Raw genomic sequence first — 23538 nt, forward strand, 5'->3', positions numbered from 1 at the left:
TGCACATCAGTTATTCAATACGTGAATATGTTTACGACTTAACCCTATGAGTGGCAACAGCACTGATATTAATACACTTTCACTGAATTGCTGCTTTAAAAAAAAGCAATGAAGCCCGGTGGTGCTGATGCTAGCAGAGGTTTTTCAAGGCATGGTTTCAGCACCACGGACCGCTCATCCCTTTTTTTTGCCAGCGATAAAGATGGCGGCCGCGCCAGTCATCGACTCGGCTTTCCAATAGGGCTCATGTGTATAGTGGGACGTACCAAGTGCTACCCTTGGAAAAGGGGTGGGGGTTGGAGAAATGGGGTGGAGCGGACCATTAGGGTTGCCGGGAGCCATGTTGGTGTTGAATGAAGGGAGGGTGAGGAGATGCTGCGCCCGGAGAGTCTGCCTGTGAGGGAAGCGAGCACCGAGTAGATGGTAGCCGCCAGGGCCAGGAGACAGACAGGAGGACGTGGGGAGGAGAGCACCACTGGCCAGTGAGGGCTGCTCTATGCCAGGAGACAAGGGAGGGAGACTATGGCTGCTCTGCTGTCAGGAACAAGCCTGTCTTGCCATCTCCTCCCGCTGCTTCTCCTCCTCAGCATCCCTTTGTTCACTTCCAGCCTGGGAAAGCATGCATGGACCTGGGAGGCAGCTGGGGACCGGTCCCATACCCCCCAACCAGCCTTGGACAAGCAGAAGCTGAGCCCTGAACACACAGGGGCCACCACCAAAGGGCTTCATTCACACATCAAGTGGGCTACTGTGACCCAGTGCATGGAGAGAGCCTGTGAGGCCAGGGGCAATGGCAGCCAGGAGGGCCTGTGTGCCTGGGGGGCTTTATGTGGCCCCTCCACTGGAGCCCTGGCAAGGCTGATCTCTGAAGACATCTCAAGAGGGTGCAGCTTCCCAAAGTGCATGAACAGGACATGGGTGCCAAGTCAATGCAAGTGGGTACGTGTGGAGTGCCACCCCAAGAAGGGGAAGCCAAGTGGCACAGGAGGCACCTGTGTTTGTCTGCCAAAATCCGGATCAGTGCCTCCACCCTGTATCCATAGGACCAAGACCCAGGAGGGCTTAAAGGGACATCCATCCAATATTCAGGGGAAAGGGGGATCTCTCCTCTCTTACTGGATTACAAAATCACATCTCCTGCCTATCGATTCCAAATGCATTTGGATATCGCTGCTCCTCTTCGGACCCCATTGCCTTAAGATTCACAGCGGAGACATTGTATCGCAACACTGCCAGCCAAGGTTCAAATTCAACGGTGCCACGTTCAGCAATAGGAAAGTAAATAAGAGGATTCTAACCAAACACATCGTGAAACAATGTATCCAGCTGGATTGTGACAGGTATGTCAGTGATCCCAGAATAAGAAACAGTTGCCTTTCCAACGTGAATTGTTGTATTGTCTTCCTCTTGCAATGCTTTTCTAGTACTTTGTCGTGTTCCGTGAGATCGGAAAAGGAAGCAGATCAGCCGAAGAACATCGATCTGGATTCGGATGGCTTTTTTGGGGTGGGTTTTTGGCTCCAGGACCTGCAGATCAGCAACCGCAGCTCGTCATTGTTGCTCACAGCTTTGTTTAAAGGGGGCATCCGGTGTCATTGTGCTGATGACAAGGGGGTCTTCAGATCTGCCTGCGACAGGGATTTAATTTGGGACTGCCTGATCCTTGTGGTTTACTCTGGTCCAGACACAAGGGACTTGCTTGAAGGGATACAACAGAATGTGCTCCAGTTTAGGAAGCAATGCCAGAAGTGTCCAAATCTACCCCAAATTAAACCGAGAGACTTGTGCCCGGAGCTCTGGAGGGGTAAAATATGCTTCTTTCACATGCAGGAAAACAATACTCTTTTAAATCAATCTGTAGACCATGTAGTGCTTTGCATAAGCAAATGTTGTGCTAACCTGTCACTTCTGGGCAGTGAAGAATACTCGTCCCTATTTAAGTTTTTGGGGACCCCTTCTCTATGCGTGCACAATCGATGTTGGGGTGTATCAGCTTGTAATCAGTCCTGTGATCTGAATGATTGGATCTACAGACGATTTAAAAGCCAGCCCTGGGGCAGCACGTGGGGAGAGACTTCAGCACCAGGAGATGGGACAGCTCCCTCTGTAGCTTCAGCAACTGCTGCTCTCAGGTCCTCAGAGCATCCCCTGGGAGATCAACTGCATCCAAAAAGACCCTGCTCTGTGTATTTCCCATTTAATTCAACCAAAGGTTGCTCAAAGACTGCTTTTCCAGACAGGGATCTCCAGCAGGCAACAGCCACCGATCTGTACTCTCATCAACAATTAGCAAACAGCAAAACTATGCAGCTTGATCCATTTCAACCTTCTCATATATCACATTCACAGGGTGTCAGGCAAAGGGGCAGTGGGAGGAGTAGCATGAGGGAATCCCTGCCATTAATAAGAACTCGCAGGGCAGCTAACCGCCATCCTCACTTCCCCCAGTATAATTATCAGGTTCAGGTGGCTGAAAATCAGCCCCCTGGGACTCCTGTTATAACCATGACTGCACAAGACCCAGATACAGGGGAATCGGGAAAGCTTTATTACAGCATGGATGCTCTGATGAATAGCAAGTCTTTGGAACTGTTCAGTATAGACTCAGTGACCGGTTTGATTTCCACTATTGAAATCCTAGATAGGGAAAGTATGGACTTGCATTATTTCAGAGTCACCGCCGTAGATCACGGAACCCCCCGCCTTTCTGCAACTACAATGGTTGCCATTACTGTCAGCGACAGAAATGACCATAGCCCAGTGTTCGAACAGGCAGAATATAGAGAAAGTATTAGGGAGAATGTGGAGGAAGGATACCCCATCTTGCAGCTGAGGGCCACCGATATTGACTCCCAAGCCAACGCCAACATCAAATACCGCTTTGTAAATGAACAAGCCGCCCATTCCGTTTTTGAGATCGACTCGAGGTCTGGTTTAATTACCACAAGTGGACAAGTAGACAGGGAGAAGAGGGAGAAATATTCTCTTATTGTTGAGGCTAGTGACCAGGGGAAGGACCCTGGCCCTAGATCTTCTACTGTCAAAGTTGAAATTAACGTTCTAGATGAGAATGACAATGTGCCCCAGTTTAGCGAGAAAAGATACATTGTTCAGGTGAGAGAAGATATAAGACCTCACACCGAGATCTTAAGGGTTACAGCAACAGACCACGATAAAGACAGTAACGCTTTGGTTCATTATAACATCATAAGTGGTAACAGTCGGGGACAGTTCTCCATAGATAGTGTAACTGGGGAGATACAGGTGGTTGCACCTTTGGATTTTGAAACAGAGAGGGAGTACACACTCAAGGTACGGGCCCAGGACGCTGGTCGCCCTCCACTTTCAAACAATACTGGCATGATAAGTGTTCAGGTTGTAGACGTCAATGACCATGCCCCTATATTTGTAAGTACCCCATTTCAAGTCAGTGTGCTAGAAAATGTGCCCCTGGGTCACTCTGTGATTCACATCCAAGCAGTAGATGCAGATTATGGAGAAAATGCCCGCATGGAATACAAATTAACCGGTGGGAAGTCGGATACCCCCTTTGTAATCAATAGCGCTACTGGATGGATTACAGTAAGTGGATCCTTGGACAGAGAGACTGTAGAACATTACGTATTTGGAGTAGTCGCCCGAGACCATGGCGTTCCTTCTCTGTCTGCATCTGCTAGTGTTACAATTACAGTTCTGGACGTGAATGATAATCGCCCAGAGTTTACCCAGAAGGAGTATTTTATTCGCTTAAATGAAGACGCTCCAGTGGGAACCAGTGTTCTCAGTATAACTGCCATTGACAAGGATGTGAACAGTGCTATCACCTATCAGATCACTGGTGGAAATGTCCGAAACCGTTTTTCCATTAGTTCACAAGGGGTATCGGGGCTGATCACCTTGTCCTTACCCCTTGACTACAAGCAGGAAAGAAGGTATGTCCTAACAGTTACCGCCTCCGATCGTATTCTTCATGACAATTGTTACGTCCACATAAACATTACCGATGCAAACACCCATAGGCCGGTTTTTCAAAGTGCACATTATCCAGTGGACATTAACGAGGATCGTCCCATTGGAAGCACTGTGGTGATTATCAGTGCAACGGACGAAGACGTCGGAGAGAATGCCAGGATCACGTATTCTCTGGAGGACATTATCCCCCAGTTCCGTATAAATCCAGACACTGGAGCCATCACTCTACAGGCACAGCTGGACTATGAGGACCAGATGACTTACACTCTTGCTGTTGTTGCTAAAGATAATGGAATCCCCCAAAAATCGGACACAACCTACGTTGAAATTATAGTGAATGATGTCAATGATAACGCACCACAGTTTATGAACACACAGTATCATGGGATAGTTTCAGAGGACGTCCCACCCTTTACCAGTGTCCTCCAGATTTCTGCCACCGACAGGGATTCTCATGCCAATGGACGCGTTCAGTACACTTTTCAAAATGGAGAAGATGGTGATGGGGACTTCACAATTGAACCAACCTCAGGGATCATCCGTACCGTCCGAAAGCTGGACAGAGAAAGTGTCCCTATCTATGAGTTGACAGCTTATGCTGTAGATAGGGGCATGCCACCTCTGAGAAGCCCAGTTCGTATTCACGTGGCTGTCCAGGATGTCAATGATAACGCCCCAGTCTTTCCAGCAGATGAATTTGAGGTTTTTGTCAAAGAAAACAGCATTGTGGGATCAGTAGTTGGCAAAATCAAAGCCACAGATCCTGACGAAGGTCCAAATGCACAGATAATGTACCAGATCGTGGAAGGCAACATTCCAGAAATATTCCAGATGGATTTCTTTTCCGGGGAGCTCACAGCCCTTATAGATCTAGATTACGAAACGAAGGCTGAGTACGTTATCGTGGTACAGGCCACCTCCGCTCCACTTGTTAGCCGCGCCACAGTTCGAATTAAGCTTATTGATCAAAATGACAATAGTCCTGTACTAAAGAACTTCCAGATCCTCTTCAATAATTACGTCTCCAACAGTTCCAACACCTTCCCCTCCGGCGTTATTGGGAAGATACCCGCATATGATCCAGACGTTTCAGACAGACTCTTCTACACCTTCGAGCGTGGGAATGAATTAAATTTACTAATAGTTAATCATAGCAGCGGGGAACTTAGGCTCAGTAGAAAGCTGGACAACAACCGATCTTTGGTGGCATCAATGCTTGTGACGGTGTCAGGTAAGACATTCTTTTCTTCAGTGCTTACCATAAATTGTACTTAATACTCAAAGAAGAGAATTATTTTTTCCCCAGGGTTTCCCGTATAACAGCTGGTGTTTTAGGGGTCCTTCTAGCAATAAGGCTTCATCTAGTGTTTGTAGACATTAAGGGCTCCGGGGAGATTATATATGGAATTTATTATTAAAATATCTTTGGAAATCTTGGGCGATTTCCAGAAGATATCAACAGTCCATCCACTGGCAGTTCTAGTTGTTTTTTGGAATGATCAATAAGACCAGTAATTAGTTATTATGAAATGGCCCTTGAAATCTTTATAATAGGGTATATTTTATGATATATTTTTTATCAGGGCTACATACAGATTAAAGCCTAAGAATTGAATGGTCAACGGGAGACTGTTCATGTATAAGTCTGACCCAATGAAGGCTTTATTTAACATTAACATTTTTTTTATTGTTTTTATATTTATTTATTTTATTGACTCACACATTCACGGTATACAAAGTCTATTCTTTACTGGATATAAGTGACAAATAAATCTTTGGGTGTATATAAGCAGGCACTAAATCAGGGCCCTGATATTTTCCTTCATAGACTGTGCCAGACTGTTGTACGTCTTCCATAATTTATGAGTTACCAGGGAACTTCATCTTCTGCCTTAAACTGGCTCTCACCTAAGACTCATTAAGGGGTGATGAGAAAATAGGTCTCCGGAGAAAGACGGAGTATGTGCATTTTCCAGCATGATAGTGTCTTTAGTTCAGAGCAGACATGGGTTTACAATGCATGTTTCTAAATTAGGTCTCTTCGGGGGTTAATTGTATCTTCGGGGCAAATGGATTCTGGGAGTAAGACAGTAGGACACTCGGCTGACCATATATTTTATGCAGATGAGGTTTAATGTATCTGCTGCAAGCTGAGGTATGTGTGTTAAACCTCATCTTACTAAATGTGATGTGATTATTTAAATATATTTAATTATATTACTAAAGTACGAGAGTGGGGAGAGCAGTCACGTCGGACACCATTCGTACCATAGCCCAATTTTAAAGCAGACAACACGCAGACACGTGTCAACAAAATCTAAAATGTTCATACGTTCCTCATTGGGGGGGTATAATATGCCCCTGACACATTTCACCTGACGGTTGGGACTTTCTGAAAGTCTATGGCCTGGGATAACATTTTCAGTAACAACAGAAACCCCCTAACATTCCAAATGATCGAAGAGGGGCACTTTTATATTTGGGTGTGTGGCAAGAGGTGTGGCTAGGGGTGGTGCTCTACCAAGACCTATTATGTGGCTTTATGAGCTCATAACGTATAACAGTGGCTTCATACGGCAGACGTACAAAACGGGTTTCACTAATCCTGTTTGAAGGTGTTGCTTGAGATGTGCGTCATCTGCTGCTAATAAAGGGTTTATAAGCACAGCCTCATATATTGTGTTTGTGGATTTATGGAGCCTTAGGATCGGCCGCATCATCACATTTCCGACCTTGTAGCTTGACAGATTGTATTTCTCTTTGTAGTTGTTAATGTTCCATTTATTGGTATTCTGTTACTGTAAAAATGGAACCGCAGGTCAGTAACTGCAGAAACATTAATGGTTCCATTCATTTATACAGACATATAAAAAAGTTTTTTGTCTTTTTTTATATTTGGTTTTAACATAATATAGAGTTGACTTGTATCAAGGCTCTGTTTGCTGTTCTGTAAGCCATTCTCAAGGCACACTCAACGGGGCATGTTTCAGGATCTCGCTATAGGCACCAAGAGGGCTAGCCCAATGTCCTTAGGGGTGGAACAGCATTTGTGACAACCTTCTACTTATGTGTCCTGGCTTGAAGCAGTCTGTGCTGCAGCTTCTGCCTTTTGTTCCTAGGACATAGCCAATTTGCCCCTTCCTTCCCAGCCATTTTGTGTGTAGGAGATGTGATTAGCCATTGATTTCAATGGGAATGGCTTCCTGGCACTGATTGGCTGCTTCAATCAGCCAGTCAGTATCAAGAATCATTGGACCATGGAGAAACAAGGCAGCTGCAGGAGCAGGGCTGCAGCTTCTACATCAAGTGCTTTTTTTTCTTGGATGTATATGTAACCAGTGCTACCGGAATATGATGGTGTTGTATAGAAGACAATAAATAATAATAGCAATAATGATAAATGTGGAGTACTTTAATATGCATTCTTCTTTAGTGAGCGTTTTATTACATTGGGCATCCGGTGCTTATCAATGTATTTGATAGAAATGTCATGCATTTTTTTATGACCAATCCAACAAACTCTTGAACAGTATATTATTGTGTGCAAAACAGGAAAATTCCTACTAAGCGCGTTTAAAGCTGTTGCTGATGATATGGCGTAGTGTAATAATTCACATTGTCGATCATAATTCATACTTGGCTAGTCTAGGAAAGTATTCACACAAGACAGATTTCCATAAGCTAATTTGACTTCGCAGACATGGGGCTGAAAGGAGAAAGAATGCACCGAACAGATGAATTTCCAAAAAAGAAATGTTATTTTTAGGTCGGCCTCTCTGTAGAAGACGTGCGTAGAGCTGCACGTTTGGAACCGATCTGTGTTTATCTCATTAGCAGATAATCAGACATTATGTACAACACGTGGGCTGAAAAGGATGTAAACGCCAGGTGACGCTTTGAGGGCCAGGCGGGAGAGCGCTGTACTGTATTCTACAGATCTGTGGCCCTCAAAGGGGTCAAACCGGACGGGGCAATGACGGGTGAGGTCGGAATATCTACTCATACCCCCCCTGACTTCATGAAACATCACCTCGACAAGAAAGGTTCTTCTGTCTTGTGTGTTGTATGGGGAATATAGAAACTTTTCGAAAACTTTTTAGACCATCGATGGGATCCAAGGCAGGGACCAGACAGCTTGACTTGCCTCTTGAGCGAAAAGTAAATTTGTATGAAAGTATAACTTGTGTATTTTGATTTGTTAAGTGTCATTTAGTTTATGCTGTTACTGTTATTTTGAGGTCACATCCTTGTTCTTTCCATTCAAGAATGAAAAATGAAATCATTTTACGAGATGCATTTATATATATATATATTCCCATTTTCTTGTAATAACACCTTAGATTTGACATTGATAGATGGAATAGAGGAATTGCTCAAAGGGGAAGAATCTAATCAAACGAAATGTCATATATGGAATTTATTCAATATCTTATTGACATCTTTTTCATTGTTTCCCGCCGGTCCTTGTGCAGTTTGATATTTAAAAAAAAACACTATTTTGTTTTTCTGATTAATATATTTCACTTAAATACAGCATTAAATAATGTCTCATTATTTTGTAGACAAAATGTAGATAATTAGGATTGTTGGCAGCTATGATTCGCCTTGAGTCTTATGGAGTTTTCACCTGCCTGCTAAGGTAGCACATAAACATATTTATAATCATATAAGGCTACTGATTGAGGAAAGGTCCAGATATATCTCCACCTCTCTAATTTGCCGAGATGAAGCTGATTTTTATGACATATTAAAAATATCTTTCTAAATAATGTAATTACATATTGCGATTTTACTATATTACTCATTCATCACAGCGGCTCATAAAATGATTCTAATGAAATTTCTTGAATAGTGAAGGGGGGAGAACAGATAGAATGGAGATAAACCAGAGTTAATATTTCCCACGTTCTGACCTTGTGAGTTTCTAATAAAAACAGAATTTATGTGATGATAGCGGACAATCTTTTTCATTTTTCAGCAACATTTCATTAACAACGAGGGGTGAAACAGCGACCCTTTAGCAGGAAAGGAACTTTATCTCCTCTCCGTTATATGTAATTGCCTAAATTTCCTTTATATCCACCAATATTTTAATTTTTTTTTTAAATATTTAAACTATATTTAAACACACAATATATATACACATTATTAACCGAGTTTTTATTATATATATATATATATATATATATATATATATATATATATATATATTTATATAATATATATATATATAACTTCATATAAAAACATAATACATTTTTATTTATGTATCTCTTTTTTACATTTTGATCTTTGCTCCTTTCCCTTTCTTCCTTTTCCCTTCTTTTCCTTTCTTCTGTTGGTCATTTTGAAATATCCTTGTGAGCAGAAGACAATCAACTCGTCTCAGATTCCTTCCTGACTTAATCAAAGATCCGATTTCCTCTTGTAACGAGCAGCGAGCGCAGGAGGCCGAACAAACGAAAAGAAAGGGATGAAAAGGAGCAAGGAGGTGGTGGGGGGTTTGAAATTTTGTGAATTTTAAAAAAAACATCTCCCAGCAAGGGCATAGGACAAATTGACCAAAATATAATGGCATCTGATTTCCTCCATATCTCCCATCACAATCAGACGCACACAGTGGCTGACATACTTGCCTCACCGCTGAGATGTTCTATTGCTTCTCAGCCGAGGACTTGTCAGCCAGCCTGTGTTCAGAGATGTGATTGATCCTTCTCCTGGGGTGACAGTCTCATACCTACAGCCCTGTAGCCTCCGCTTCCCCTCCAAAAAAATGATTTATGATTATTTTTTCTACCCTGCCATTAGGGACAAGGTACCGGGAGAATATAATTTAGTGCACCATTTTTGCTTCCACCCTGAGAACTGGTGAATTATATTCTTCCAACACAAAAGAAGCGATGTCCTTCTTCTCTCCTATGCATCCCGAATAACTGCACCTGGGGTCAATAGAACATTTCTAAGAGAAGATACTTATGTGTCGATATGTATTTTATGCTTCAGATGATTTTGTATAGTTTTGATACACAGCATCTTGCCCCAACTCAATGCTAATATTCCATTCTTTATTGTTTGTGAAGATCTTGATGTAACAAAAGTCTTCTTCTGACAATAAAACAACTAATAACATGGAACCATCAGAGGTATTTAGAAAGACGGATGGATTGTTAGATAGATAGACAGATAGATAGATAGATGATAGATGGTAGATCTATTTAATTAATTTGCATTATTACATGGATGACAGAGGTATTGGATTATTTGTTGCTCAATATATTCTCCTCTCTTGCCGGGAACTGCTCACTTTTTGGCTGTGGTGGCATCATGGCGTCGTGGTCATGGTCATGGCGTTATGGTCATGGTCATGGCGTTATGGTCACCTTTCAGCCAATGTGAATTTAGGCATTTGGAAGTGATCAGGACCATAGAAAATTCTGTAATAGATTACCCCTTCTGTTAACTGTTGAGCACATGGATACTGTAACTACATCCTGACATTCAAGAAGGCATCCTTTATGACTCTGGTCTACAAGAGGGTTGGTGACTACTAGACTACTAACAACTGACTTAAGTCAAGGATTGAGTATGTTACGTGGAGAATAGACTGATAAAATTATTTGGGTAACTTAGCAACAACGTTTAAATGACCCACTTAGCTCACCGTATGAGAATTTTAGTTTTCACTCCGGCCCCTCCAGCAGCTCAGGGGTTTTAATTAATCCTGAAATACAGCCCATGGAATATTCATTCATAATGCATACGTTTCTATCCTGTTTAATTCGTTATAAATAGCTCTATGTTGTCTTCTGAGCGTTCTAGTTGAAGTGTGTGTTCTTACCCCGTCTCTAGCACCCTCTTCTCCGCGCACATCATCTGTTCATAGTTCACGCATACCCCAAGCAAACAAACGGCACACACATCACTGCAAGGGATAGTTTAAGTTAAAAATCCCTTAGAGATCAATTTCGCTGCTAGAATGTGAGATTTATCCGGCTGGAGCTTCCTCTGCCAGAATTTTTTTTTTCCGCTAAGGAGGGAAATGCCCTGTTGGGAAGACGTTGATGAAGTCTCTTTGAAGTCTTGGGTTCACAGTTGCTGTGAATATGAGAACTAGGAGGGGATTGAATGTGAGAGCCGGGGCCCTGCAGCCTTGTATTCTAAATGCCCTTCCCTGTCATGCTGTGTGAGTTTATATGGTTTAAAAGAATGGGCAAGGGATAACAGGGCTTATCACAAAAAAAAAAAAGCCAGCCGAGTGGAGATTGTCTTCCAGAAACAGCTAAATACTTTAAAAGATGTTGGCAGTAATGATCGTCGCCTATGTCTCCAACGGATACACCACAGGGGTGCAATAGCTTCTATAAACCATCTTTTCTGACAATATATTACAAAAGAATGGCAACTCAATATACGATAACATAAGTTAATGTACAACAGTTACAACGTGGACCTTAAAGAGTCGAACTTGGCATTTAATGTCCTCCTCGTCAAGAGGTAGCAGAGACTCGTAAATAAGCACCTAGAGTTAAAGCCAATAAGGGCCATGAATTGAGAGGGCAGTAATTAGGCCCCTTGAAATTAATTTGATCCCCATCCAGGATCATGGTGAAATGACCACTTTACAAAAGGATTTATTCACTAATTTAGCCTAAATTTGGGAGACAATGTGTGAAATTCCCACGGAACTCCCTAAAACCCAGGCAAAATTTCCACGGAACCACCAAAAACTCCAGCAAGACCCACGGTTAAGTAGCTTCTCCTATGAGAAACCAAATTGATCCTTCAGAACACGTAATGTAGAGCCTGGGATTAAATATTTGTTGAGACCTTGGTGTATAGTCCTGAAAAATCCTGAATATATATTCAGTTCAGGCTACTTAGTCAATTACTTGTGAATTGTCTTCTCTGAAGACCACAACATCTAATGAGTCGCCTTCTTCCTAACTCCTAGAGACGGTGCGCTCATCACTCGAGGGTTAAATACATTATCGCCATCCGTTTCCATTGTGCCGAAGACGGAAAGATTTTGATCCTTATTCTCGGAATAGATTAGTATCTGCGTCAAAACCTCTTTTTTACATTTTCCTCCTAATTTCACAGCCTGATTACGGCATTTTGCTTCTGGCTTTGACAGATGTCATTGCTGGGGAAGAATAAAGAGCATAGGACGACTCTTCAAACAATATAATTATTCCCCACTCCTTTGTTGACAATTTCAGAAGTTCTCAGGGTCCTTTCATGAGCGCTATCAAACAGCCCGGCCCGTGTGCTCTCATGTAGATAGATAGGCAGACCGTCCGCTCATTTCCATGCCTCTCTTTCAAAGGCCGTGGTTTCTTCTGTGGCTTCAACATAATAAATTGGAAATGGTTTATCTCTCTTTGGACAGGAATAGGATGTGCACAAGCCACTGGCTTTTCTCTAAGCGAATGCCCATTATGGTGGATGTGTTGGGGGGGTGGAAGGCTGCCCGACTGTGTATTCCAGGCACATACGCGAGTGCATCGGCTTTGATAATAACACGAATGCATTAGTCACCTTGTTTCATGCACCCAGCTCTATGCTGAACAACCTGTGTGTCTTGACGTTTGAATGAGTGACCATGACGGCCCGTGTAGAATGTTGCTTGGTGACATTTAATGGTGTTGAATTAAGATATGCATGATTTAGACCCTGCTGGCAAGAAGAAGGTTAATTAAACGTGCGTTATTACAGCACCCATTGTGTTCTGAGTGCTGTCTCCTCCCTTCTTCTTCCCCTAAGTGTTCATAAAACCTGATTTTTTTTGTGCTGGATCATATTAACCAGTTGTTGCGTGTTCCCTTTTTGTGTATAGTGTTTTGGGTTGTGACATATAGTCGGAATCGGTTGATGCATAGCTGCTGTTAAAAATTCTGAAGGCTGTACGGCTGCTGTGTTCCTCTCCTGCTACAGAAAAAAATATACATTAAAGGCATCCGGTATTATGGTAATTTGTCATATTTGCACTGATCTCTTTCACCATCTGGTAAGGGTCCCATAAATCCACAGGGACCCTAAGCAGCTGCTTAATCTTCATACCTCTAAGAACCACCCATGAACGTCTTCGATGACGAAGTTTGTGCAGATAAAATATGGTCTTGGGTTACATCAATAGTTAGTAATATGTCAAGAGGTGACACCAAGTTCTCACTTCATTTCTCTACTCTACCAATCGATGTCCAGCACTAATTAATATTAATAAGCAATTTGTCTGGGCTTTACCCCGGTCTATTCCAACCAAAATGTTTTCTCGTAATCATCGAAGTTCTATTGACCCTTCGAAATAATTTTAGCAATATATTAGTTGTGTTCTGCCTTCTTTTGTGACAGTAAGGGCAACCATGCCCTGGCTACTGAGATTCAAGCATCTGACATCACTTTCCACCTCTGTACCCAACTGACTCATGGCCTTAAGGTTCCATCAGTGATATCACCATTCCAGGAAGATCGTAAATGATCCAATACAGAGATTTGTAATCATATTGTAACTGATCACAAATGTTCTGTGCAATGATTCACCACATTAAAAGTGTTTAGACAAACCATGTCCACCGTGAGCACTATTTTTTATATATATATAAAGCCTTGTTTCCTAAATTTAGGGCAGTAGAACCCTGTGATACCTTCATACCCAGAAACAGTGGCGGAACTACCGGGGTCGCAGGGGTCGTGATTGCTACCGGGCCCTGGAGTTCTGCCAGTCAGGGGGGCCCAAGGGGTCGTTTTCAGCAACCGGTCGGCAACTCTTGGGCCCCCCTGACTGACAGAAATCCAGGATGCCTCTGCTCCCGTCCGCTGCCGCTGCCGCCATCGCCTGCCTCAGCGCTGACCGGAGTGCAGTGTTGGGAGTGTGAGGCGTTTGTCTTGGGTGCCGGCGCTTCACAGTGAAGCGCCGGCACCCGAGACAAATGCCTCACGCTCCCAACACAGGAGTTGACGGTAAGTGACCTACAAAGGGGGGGTAGGGAGGGAGTGGGTAGATCGTGAAAAGGGGGGGGTAGGGAGGGAGAGGGTAGATCGTGAGAAGGGGGGGTAGGGAGGGAGAGGGTAGATCGTGAGGTGGGGGGGTAGGGAGGGAGAGGGTAGATCGTGAGGTGGGGGGGTAGGGAGGGAGAGGGTAGATCGTGAGGTGGGGGGGCCCTTAACAGATTCTCGTACCGGGGCCCTGAGGTTTCTAGTTACGCCCCTGCCCAGAAAACATTCAGAGCTCCTAGAAAAGAGGGGCATCTGGGAAGGAGAGAGGGACACAGGGATTTCATGGCATAGTCCTTGGCAACCATTAACACAAGGTCAATCTGGCCCTGTACGATCGTTATTAACTCATGGCTCACCTTTAAGCGAATAAGGCCCAGAACATTATAGTAGACAGTTTAACAACAACGGGTTTAACAACAATAATCCTTTACCTGATTTCCAACGCTGAATTCTGTTCTACAGAGGACTAAGCACATTAATAAGTGTTTATTTTTAATCTTTTCCAAAGCAGTTTCGGATGTTTCCGCACGTAGATTGCACCCCTGGTGCTGCATAGTGCGAACTTCCCAGAATCCTTTGCCAATATTATTTGGGATTCATACATTAAAGCACTCTAGAATGATGTGCTCTGTGAATCGAGTACAGAGTATCGCGACCGAATCAAGTGAAACGTATTAATCTAATATCTGTCCCCGTGGGGCAAGATTGAGAAAACATAGGATTACATTGTTCAGCCGTATTGGTGCAATTTATTTTTCTTACGGCTGTAACTGTTGGAATAAAATCTGAATAATCTTCCGAACTCACGAACTAAACACGATGAAATTGTATCAAACGTATTCATTCAGAAAACACGTTTCATTGTTAAAGATGCTGTTCCACTTACTCTGCCAAATTTAACACCAACTAAATGGAGCTTTAGAAACATCATTCCCAGAAGTACTGAACGTCCAAGCCCTTCCTAGAAATACTTTATGAGCATTTTTTGCTGATTCATCATTTTTGCTGGGAACACTTAATTGTCATGTGACACAAAAGCGGTCACTGATAGGCTGTAGTCTACAGGTTTGCATTATAGAGAGGAACAAAATGAGATAAAACCTCTAATACTGTCTACGGCGCTGGGGTTTATGGTCAACTAGAAAAATATTTTCTCTATGAATCTTCTCATGTAAGTTGTATATAAAAGGCTTTTTTGAGATCTGAAAACAGCCGCCAACTATGTCGAATTCGGAACCTTTTTGGCAAGTCTAATCCATTCCTGGTTCCTCAACATGTATAGGTTATTCCAAGGGTAACCAAGTTTAGACTCTGGGTGCTATAGGACTCCAACTCTCATCATTCTTAGCATGACAGGTTTCTGGAGCTTCCACTCCAACCACTGTTGGGACCTAACAGTCGATCAACCTTGAGTTATTACGGTGATTACGTTGGCGTGGGCCTCCGAGGTAAACGTGTGTATTTGGATTCTACGGACATTGCCCCGTCCGGGTTATTGAGGCCTTTCTCCATTTATCTTCTTAACGCAGGAAGGGAAATCGATGTCTATGAGGCTGCATCGAGCGAGACAGCCTCTGGTATTTAACACTGAAATAGACGTGAGATTTCCTGCAGTATGAGGAATACCAGAGACCAAGTGCCTGCCATAAATCCCTTTTCTGCACATTTTTCATGACAAATAGACTTTTTTCTTTTCGATATCTTTGTTATTTTTACCCACACACACAGCAACTCTTCATATTTTAAGATCTGTGTTCTTACAAGCAATTTCTGTGTTATAGAATATGCTGTTTATTATTATTATTATTATTATTATTATTATTATTCATTTATTAAGCGCCAACATATTCGGTAGAGCCACTGGCACAAACATCTCAACTTTCTTCCTTTTTTTTAATACATTTAATTTTCTTATCCTAATTTTCAACACAAATGTAGAAATATAAAAAAATGCTCGTTTTGTCGATACCTCAAAAGTTATTCAAGGACTCTCTAGATGAGATGATCTTCATATTATTTCAAATATTCATCCATCAATAGACCACCACAAAGATTCCATCGTAGAAACTCGTCAATGGCGGCAACCAAATAACGATCCTCATAGAAACCATCTTTTGTCATATTCTTTGTTATATTCTGAATGAAGTCACCTGTATTCAAGCCAGGCATTTTAACTGTGATATGCTAGAAAAGCATCATTAAGGAGGCTCGGTTATCATTAAATCAGAGCAGAACATGAAGAAGTCAGCCATATATTGTACTTGCCGTTCACCCTGAGGTTGGAGGAAACCTGCAGGTTGCCAGGCGGTTGTTGAATGCAGAATGAGTTCCTTCTATTTGCATTTATTGAGGCTTCTGTTTTTCTTCGATAGATGGGATCCACAGCGTGACAGCTCAGTGCGTCCTTCGAGTCCTCATTATCACCGAGGATATGTTGTCCAACAGCATCACCGTACGCTTGGAGAACATGTCTCAAGAACGTTTCTTGTCCCCGCTACTTGCCAGTTTTTTGGAAGGAGTGTCTACCGTGCTGGCCACCCCAAAGGAAGATATCTTCATTTTTAATATCCAGAACGACACGGATGTGGCTGGCTCCATACTCAATGTTAGCTTCTCAGCGCTGCTTCCAAGCGGTGACCGTTCCCAGTTCTTCAGCTCCGAGGACCTGCAGGAACAGTTGTATATGAAGAGGATGACCCTGACGTCGGCCTCCATGTTGGAGGTTCTCCCCTTCGATGACAACGTCTGCCTCCGGGAGCCCTGCGAGAACTACATGAAGTGCATCTCTGTACTTAAGTTTGACAGCTCGGCCCCTTTCATCGCCTCGGAGTCAATCCTTTTCCGGCCCATCCACCCCATCACTGGACTGCGCTGCCGGTGCCCACAGGGTTTCACTGGTGATTACTGCGAAACGGAGATCAACGTCTGCTATTCAAACCCCTGCAAAAACAGAGGACTGTGCGTCGGCAGAGAAGGCGGCTACACGTGCGTTTGCCAAGAAAGGTTCACAGGTTAGTACATCGCTTGTCTTCGTGTTATAGTTTGTGATACATTTGTATCGAATGCATAAGAAAAAAAAAGGGAATTGTATCTATCGCAGGAAAATAAATCGAGCATATACATCACATGATGACCACAAACAGGGGCAAAAAAGCATCCGCATTTACAATGCCCACGTAGGGCCATTAAAACTGGCGGTGGAGCTATGGGTAGTTGGATGGTTTTTCGGGTTAAATGGTAGGGGTAAGAAGTCTACAAAAGGCTGAAGTCGTAGAATGAATGATTATAAATAAAGCCAAAAAGTGAAATGATGGGAAATTTAATGAACGGATGGAAAGTAAATGTCGAATGTGAAACAAGGAAGGCACTTGTTACTTTTTGTGTGGACAGTCATGGTTTTCTGTAATAGTTTGAGTGAACATGGCTCCGAGGCCGGTCTTTCTTGTTGTGTAAGTAGTGATAAATGTAGGTAGATTGTAAGCTCCAAAGACCAGGGTCTTCTTCTCATTGTGTAAGCGTGTTTGTGTTATTGTTCATTTCGCATGCAGTCTGCTTTAATGTCAGCGCCAACTTTGTATTCTTCCCTTTCATAACAGAGACATGGAATCTGCTGGCGCTCTATATAAAAACTTACCAATGCTTATGATAATAATATTAATAGGTCTTCCTGTGAGCGCAGGTAGTTTATTCAGTGAGACCGATCGGATGCCGGGATTATTTCTGGAAATGCAACTCGTGCACCATGCAAAAACAGAATAGAAGATATATAACGAGACATGGCTCGTATACGTTTAATCCATTGGGGACTTCACCCCTCTGGACTTCAGTTTGTTTAATTGCACTCTCTACCCAATAGATCAGCTATTCATCAATGGTTTTCCCCATTATGGGCTATTCAAAAAGCATGGGCAGTATGGATAGTCTGTCTATGTTGTATTTACCACCATGAATCTGGTGACCGCATCTAGGAGTAGTGTCAAGGACCATGGAACATGATAGCGTAGCCAAGTAATGAGAATTCTGCTATTTTACAAGAAATAAATCATTCCCTCCACCACTCACCTCTAAACACGAATTATTGATGAGAGTCAAAAAGAGCAGTAATAAGATTTACAGAGACAGGACACCTCCAGCCCCCCTGGTTGAGATTGTCCATCTCAACCAAATGGCATGGGTATTCTCCCTATAAAATCATTACAACCAAGGGTGGTAGGTCATAGACGGTAGGTGATGTCGGATCAGATCTCACGATAGGCAAAAATCGTCAAAAAATCTCTAGTAAATGCGGAATTTGAAGGTAAATATGAGGAGAAAACATCTGAAAGCCCTTTTCCTCTCAAAATAGTTTAATTTCTCTTGATACTTTAAGCCGTTGCCCTTGCAAACAGTCAAGCATTTTGTTCAGTTGCACGGTATTGTGGGTCCATTGGCAGTATATAGGATTATGGTCCCATAAGTAATGTCATGTGTTTGGAATAGATAAAGGATTATTAAATTAAAACCCGGGCTTCGGAGAATTGAATTGTACGTAGAATGAGCATTTCTATGTAGAGCCCCTGATACATTTCACAAGCTTATTTTAAACAATCAAACGTCCTTTAGGGATATTAGTGAACATATCAAGTGCTTAACTGTTAATGGCAGAATCTGAAGGTTTATATAAAAAAATAAATATATATATATACAGTACACATAGAAACAGTATATACTTATAGATATATTGATATATATTTAAATATAATATTAGAGATTAATCTAATGTTGCCGTACATTCGTAATAGCAACCTCCCCAGTTCATAGAGAGGTTTTCACTTAGAGGGCAGTAAAGATATAGAATTCACTACCAAAGGAAAATCTGGTGACAGTGGGAAGGGGGCTGCTGTAATTAAAATGTTTTTTTAAAGGTTTTTTTTAATTCTTTTCTTTTTTTACATTTGTCACATGTAACCTAGGGCATGCTCAGGTGCAGGTGGCAGGACCTTTTAGGGTCTATATGGGGGCTACAGTATTGATTTTGGACACTTCCATGTGTTTAAGCACATACTCTACTCGATAGATCGCCTATCCATTAAATGGTTGTATTCCCCCCTATGGGGTATTTACCCTACGGCCCCTGCAGAATATTATAGGCTGTGGAAACCCAAAGATTTTAGGTCTGAAGCAAGCGGTTTCCAGCAATGATTGTTAATCTATGAATAGGACAAATAATCATTATTAAGCACCATTCCAAGAAGACAATTCTGTATTTGGAAGAAAAAAACCCACACTTCCGTGTTATATAGTAAATACAATCCAGCATTTAAATGCACCTTTGAATAAAGTCATTAATCACAACAGCGATCTCACAGGGACCAGGGTGATTAATTCTTTTAATATCAACAGTAAAAGAACATTTCGTTCCATTAGTCAACAACATCGTCCTCTATTATTTATATAATTCTAAACTACCCCTCTGCCATGTTTAGATTGAATCACTAGAATGAAACACGTCAGGTTGATGGAAGAAACAGGCTAAACAGAGGACTGCCCCTGTAGATGTGGGACAGATGGCAGGTATGGTAGGGGGACATACCTTGTTTTGCCACAGGTCACTACCATTTTTTCTGGATTTAAAGGGTTAAAAAAAGGGGTGACAAATAAGATGCAGCGTCCCTGGCTGGGTGCAGGGCTTCTTTGTTTAATTCTCCCCTCTGGCTTTACCGACACAAGCCAAATTTAATAAAGAGGAAGCCGAGCATCACGGAACGAGAGTATATTAATCTAAATAATGGAAATAGACCAAAATATGGAATACAAGAGACGTGGGAGGATGGGAAGTATCCCAATCAGAGCTGCAACAGTCTAATTATCTGTTAAAAAAGCCAGAAGCAATTAACCTCAAACCTAAACGGCATCCGCAGTCCGCTTAATATTTGTTACTGATTGTGGTATTTGTATGCGTTCCGCTTTTTGTACAAAATATTTAAAAATAACTAATACAAATTGAAGGGAATACGATAAAATGAGCATAAATGCATGTATGTTATTATTCTAAGATTTGGAAAGGGAACATTATTTTCACCCAAACTTTCATCAGTTTTTGGTAGATTGGGTTATTATTTAGTGATATTTCCATCAAGGTCAGAGTTGAGTTATGGCTAGAAATGGGATGAAACTTTCAGGTTTCTGTAAATCAAAGTGTTAGGTTATATACTTTTTGTTATGTCCTGTTTACCCATTGTACAGCGCTGCTGAATATGTTGCTGCTATATAAAACACTAAATAATATATATATATATTAATATATTAATATATTATTTTTCTCTAATCTGAAAATCCCTTATGCCTGTATCTCCTATGGTCTCCTTATCTACAGGACAACAATACTCCGACGCCGGTACACCAGATCCATTATCCGTAATTATCCCATATCTGAAAACTTCCGGTCCCAAGCATCTCAGATAAGGGATACTCAACCTGTTTAATCCAAAAACAGATGGAGTGTAAGCTCCTTTGAGTAGGACCTTCGTTGTTATACCTATTGTACAGCGCTGCGGAATATGATTGCTCTTTATAAGTAAATAATAATCATAACATGCCACTTTCTACCCTGCGGAAATGTTTTTGGAAAATGATGTTTCCGCAGACTTTCTGCAGTCGGTTGTATATCGCTTTAGAAAAGTAGACAATTCATGGAGAATTTGAAAATACGGCCAGCCACGGGGATGATTTCATCGACCCGGTGTGACCTTCCCGAAGCCGCCAGTGAAAGTTGTCCTTGCTTAAAAAAAAAGATACAAAGTATCATAACAAGGAGAGAAATATTCTTACAGCCGTTCACAGCCTCCCATTTCTACCGCTGTTAAGATAAAGATGTTTCCTGCAGTCAGTTAAAGAGAGAAAGTAAAATTCCAAATGGGACAGATGATCAATAAACAGATTATGCAAGGATTGGAGGATAAACGAGATCAAAGCCAGTCCAGCATGAAAGGTATTCATTAACTTTTATAGCCACCATGGCTCTTTGATGCACCCTTTAAATTCCAGAAGGGAAAAGCATCACATCGCCTGAACGCGCCATGTATTATAGAGCGATCTGGCACACGAGCAGTTAAACCGGCTCAATCCTTGCGCAGAGGACAGGCGACCACTTGAGAATTTACATTTTTGTAACACTTAATTGGTATTTAATTTCCTAATCTGTTAATTATTAGTCCCAGGGAACACACTTATTGGGATAATCCCATGCTCGGAACTCACTTTGATGTGTTAAGACAAGGGGTGATCTGCTGACTTTCCGTATAGCCTTAAAGCCACCACTTAAAGCCCCTTATGCCCCTGGCAGGACCATCGCTACATCATAACGAATGCCCTTGTTGTGCCCTTGGGAGAGTCAGGCAAGCCTTATCCGACCCCACCTGGAAGCCGAGGGGTATAATCCGGTTAAATAGATTGCAAAGGATTTTGATGTTGGTTCAGAATTAGCTTTTTTTGTTTTTGCTCTCAATAAAAAAATACCACAAACCTATTTTTTCTTAAAAATCTCCTCAACGTCTCACAAAAGCAGATCATTTAATAAGCTCCTACATCTGTATTTTACATGATCGGCCAAACAGGAAGCCATCTATTAAGCGCCGGCTCATCTGCCGGGGAAACATCTCCGGGATTGTCAAATATCTTCATCGTTCACCATTTCTCTTCTCCTTTGCTATTTAGGCCACTTGTGGGTAATGCGCTGTATAAAATGTGCTTTCCCGTGTAAAGGGGACCTATCACCGAGCGTTGAATACATTGTCCCAAATATTATCCCCATTTTGGGGAAAAATGAGTCTGATTCTATATGAAGCATTTATTTAGGTTTAGATCCATTCCAACCTTTGATCGTTAACGTCTCCTGGGACGCTGGCCGTGGTGAAAGCCAGGTACTTAGAGGTTCTGTCCTATCCACAATGTAATACTTTAATAACTAAATGTAGCATTAGGTGGTGTAACATTCTTGATCTGGAGGTAGGCATGCCCACTCTATGCCAGTATGGGTTGTTTTCTTATAAAAGGCAGCAGTGTCTTACTCCACGGGACCCCCCCCCAGGATTTCAGGATAACGCTTAGCATATGGCTTGCTGATTCACTTCGTTGACCCTTGATCCCATTTAAATTAGATAAACCCTAGAAGCTCGCTGGGTTTCTGTCCTCAAGGATCGAGTCTGACACCAGCGCTGTACATCGTAGGGATTTTGGCGCATGCGCAATGACGGAGGGTATCAGCTGGTCGATTTATTCAATGCATACCAATGAAGCAAGTTCCGAAATATGAAAACCCACTGGCGGTTTATAAGATAATAATTAGACATTCAACAGAAGATGTGGTGCCAGCTCTAGATCCATCAGGAGTACCCCCAGGGTCAGAGGGCCAGATATATAAGGACCATACCAACCGCCGCAGGATCCTCCAAGCCCATAAGATACTTTGTATTTCAGTTTCAATTTCTTCTAACAAATTGGACAACGAAACCACCTTAGACAAGATTGGGCAACCCTGACCATAAAAGGTTCAATTGTATCCGTACCTAGAAATGCTTGAAATTCAAATACCTTGAAATTCAATAAAACACCCATTGATGAAACTGAGCAAAAGCAGGAATATGCCCTTAAATCCAGGATGAAAAGAACACAATAGGATGAACATCATACATCCCCGATTCAATAAGTGCACTCGCTTAAATACTTTTAAATCTAAATGCCCATTAGTTCTCGGTGCTGGTAAAGCAGATTAATACGATTTTTTATACCTAGAGGAAATAAGAAATCACTTTCAATGTATAGGACCCACTTAAGGGAGAACATTCGCTCTGTGGGGTTAGTTAAAGGCCAAGTGCCTATTTCCTGCTGAAATCAGTAATTGCCTTTGTACAGGAGCAATCGTATAATGCGAAGCCGGCTCCAGGCACCGGCTCTTTCTTCTGGATTCCTCCTCGGCTCATGTGACCGTCGCAAGCCGGTATTTCCTGATATAATGACCATGGTGATATTCAATGAGCTCTCACATTTCTTTTCAGAGGAAGGAATTGCTAGTGGAGACGGAGTAATGAGATTGCGAGCTGAATATTGTTCTTTTTTCTTTGCCTGGAGAACTGTGTGCGCCATTGTCCTAAACCAGATGTAGCAGAGTTAAGACCCTTCTTCTTAGAACGACAAGCCAATTAAGTATTAGTACTTTTAATGAAATTATTACAAAGCACAAAACATCCATTTTTTTTCACGTCAACCCACAATCACCTTCTTTTTAATGTCTGTTACCAGGATCCCTGGGTAGCCATAATATCTGATGACCTTCTAGCGATTCTTGGTCTGCAACTCACAAGACCCTCAGCTAGGGTGACCACATCGATGACGTATTTTCAGATCATTTTCACATACGGCTTACAAGCGCGTACGCCCTCAATTAAAGAGCATGTGCCCAATATACTGCAAGGGGCAGCACTTTACATCTGCTGGTCAACAATATAACAATTATATATATATATTTTCTTTTTTTCATCTAATTGTTCATTACTGGCCAAGGGAGAGACAATGCCAGGAGGGTACATTTAA

General features: G+C 42.1%; 1 protein-coding gene across 1 annotated transcript in view; it reads left to right on the forward strand.

The window, feature by feature from the left end:
- The first annotated feature begins 304 nt into the window (after positions 1–304).
- CELSR3 (cadherin EGF LAG seven-pass G-type receptor 3) overlaps positions 305–23538 on the forward strand; it is a 50883-nt gene continuing 27649 nt past the window's right edge. The window contains exons 1-3 of the mRNA XM_053469625.1: positions 305–396; positions 504–5203; positions 16341–16979. Of these exons, the coding sequence (XP_053325600.1) occupies positions 305–396; positions 504–5203; positions 16341–16979 (5431 nt within the window). The remainder of the gene's footprint in view (positions 397–503; positions 5204–16340; positions 16980–23538) is intronic.

Source organism: Spea bombifrons, chromosome 6 (assembly GCF_027358695.1).
Source record: "Spea bombifrons isolate aSpeBom1 chromosome 6, aSpeBom1.2.pri, whole genome shotgun sequence".
Taxonomy (NCBI): domain Eukaryota; kingdom Metazoa; phylum Chordata; class Amphibia; order Anura; family Pelobatidae; genus Spea; species Spea bombifrons.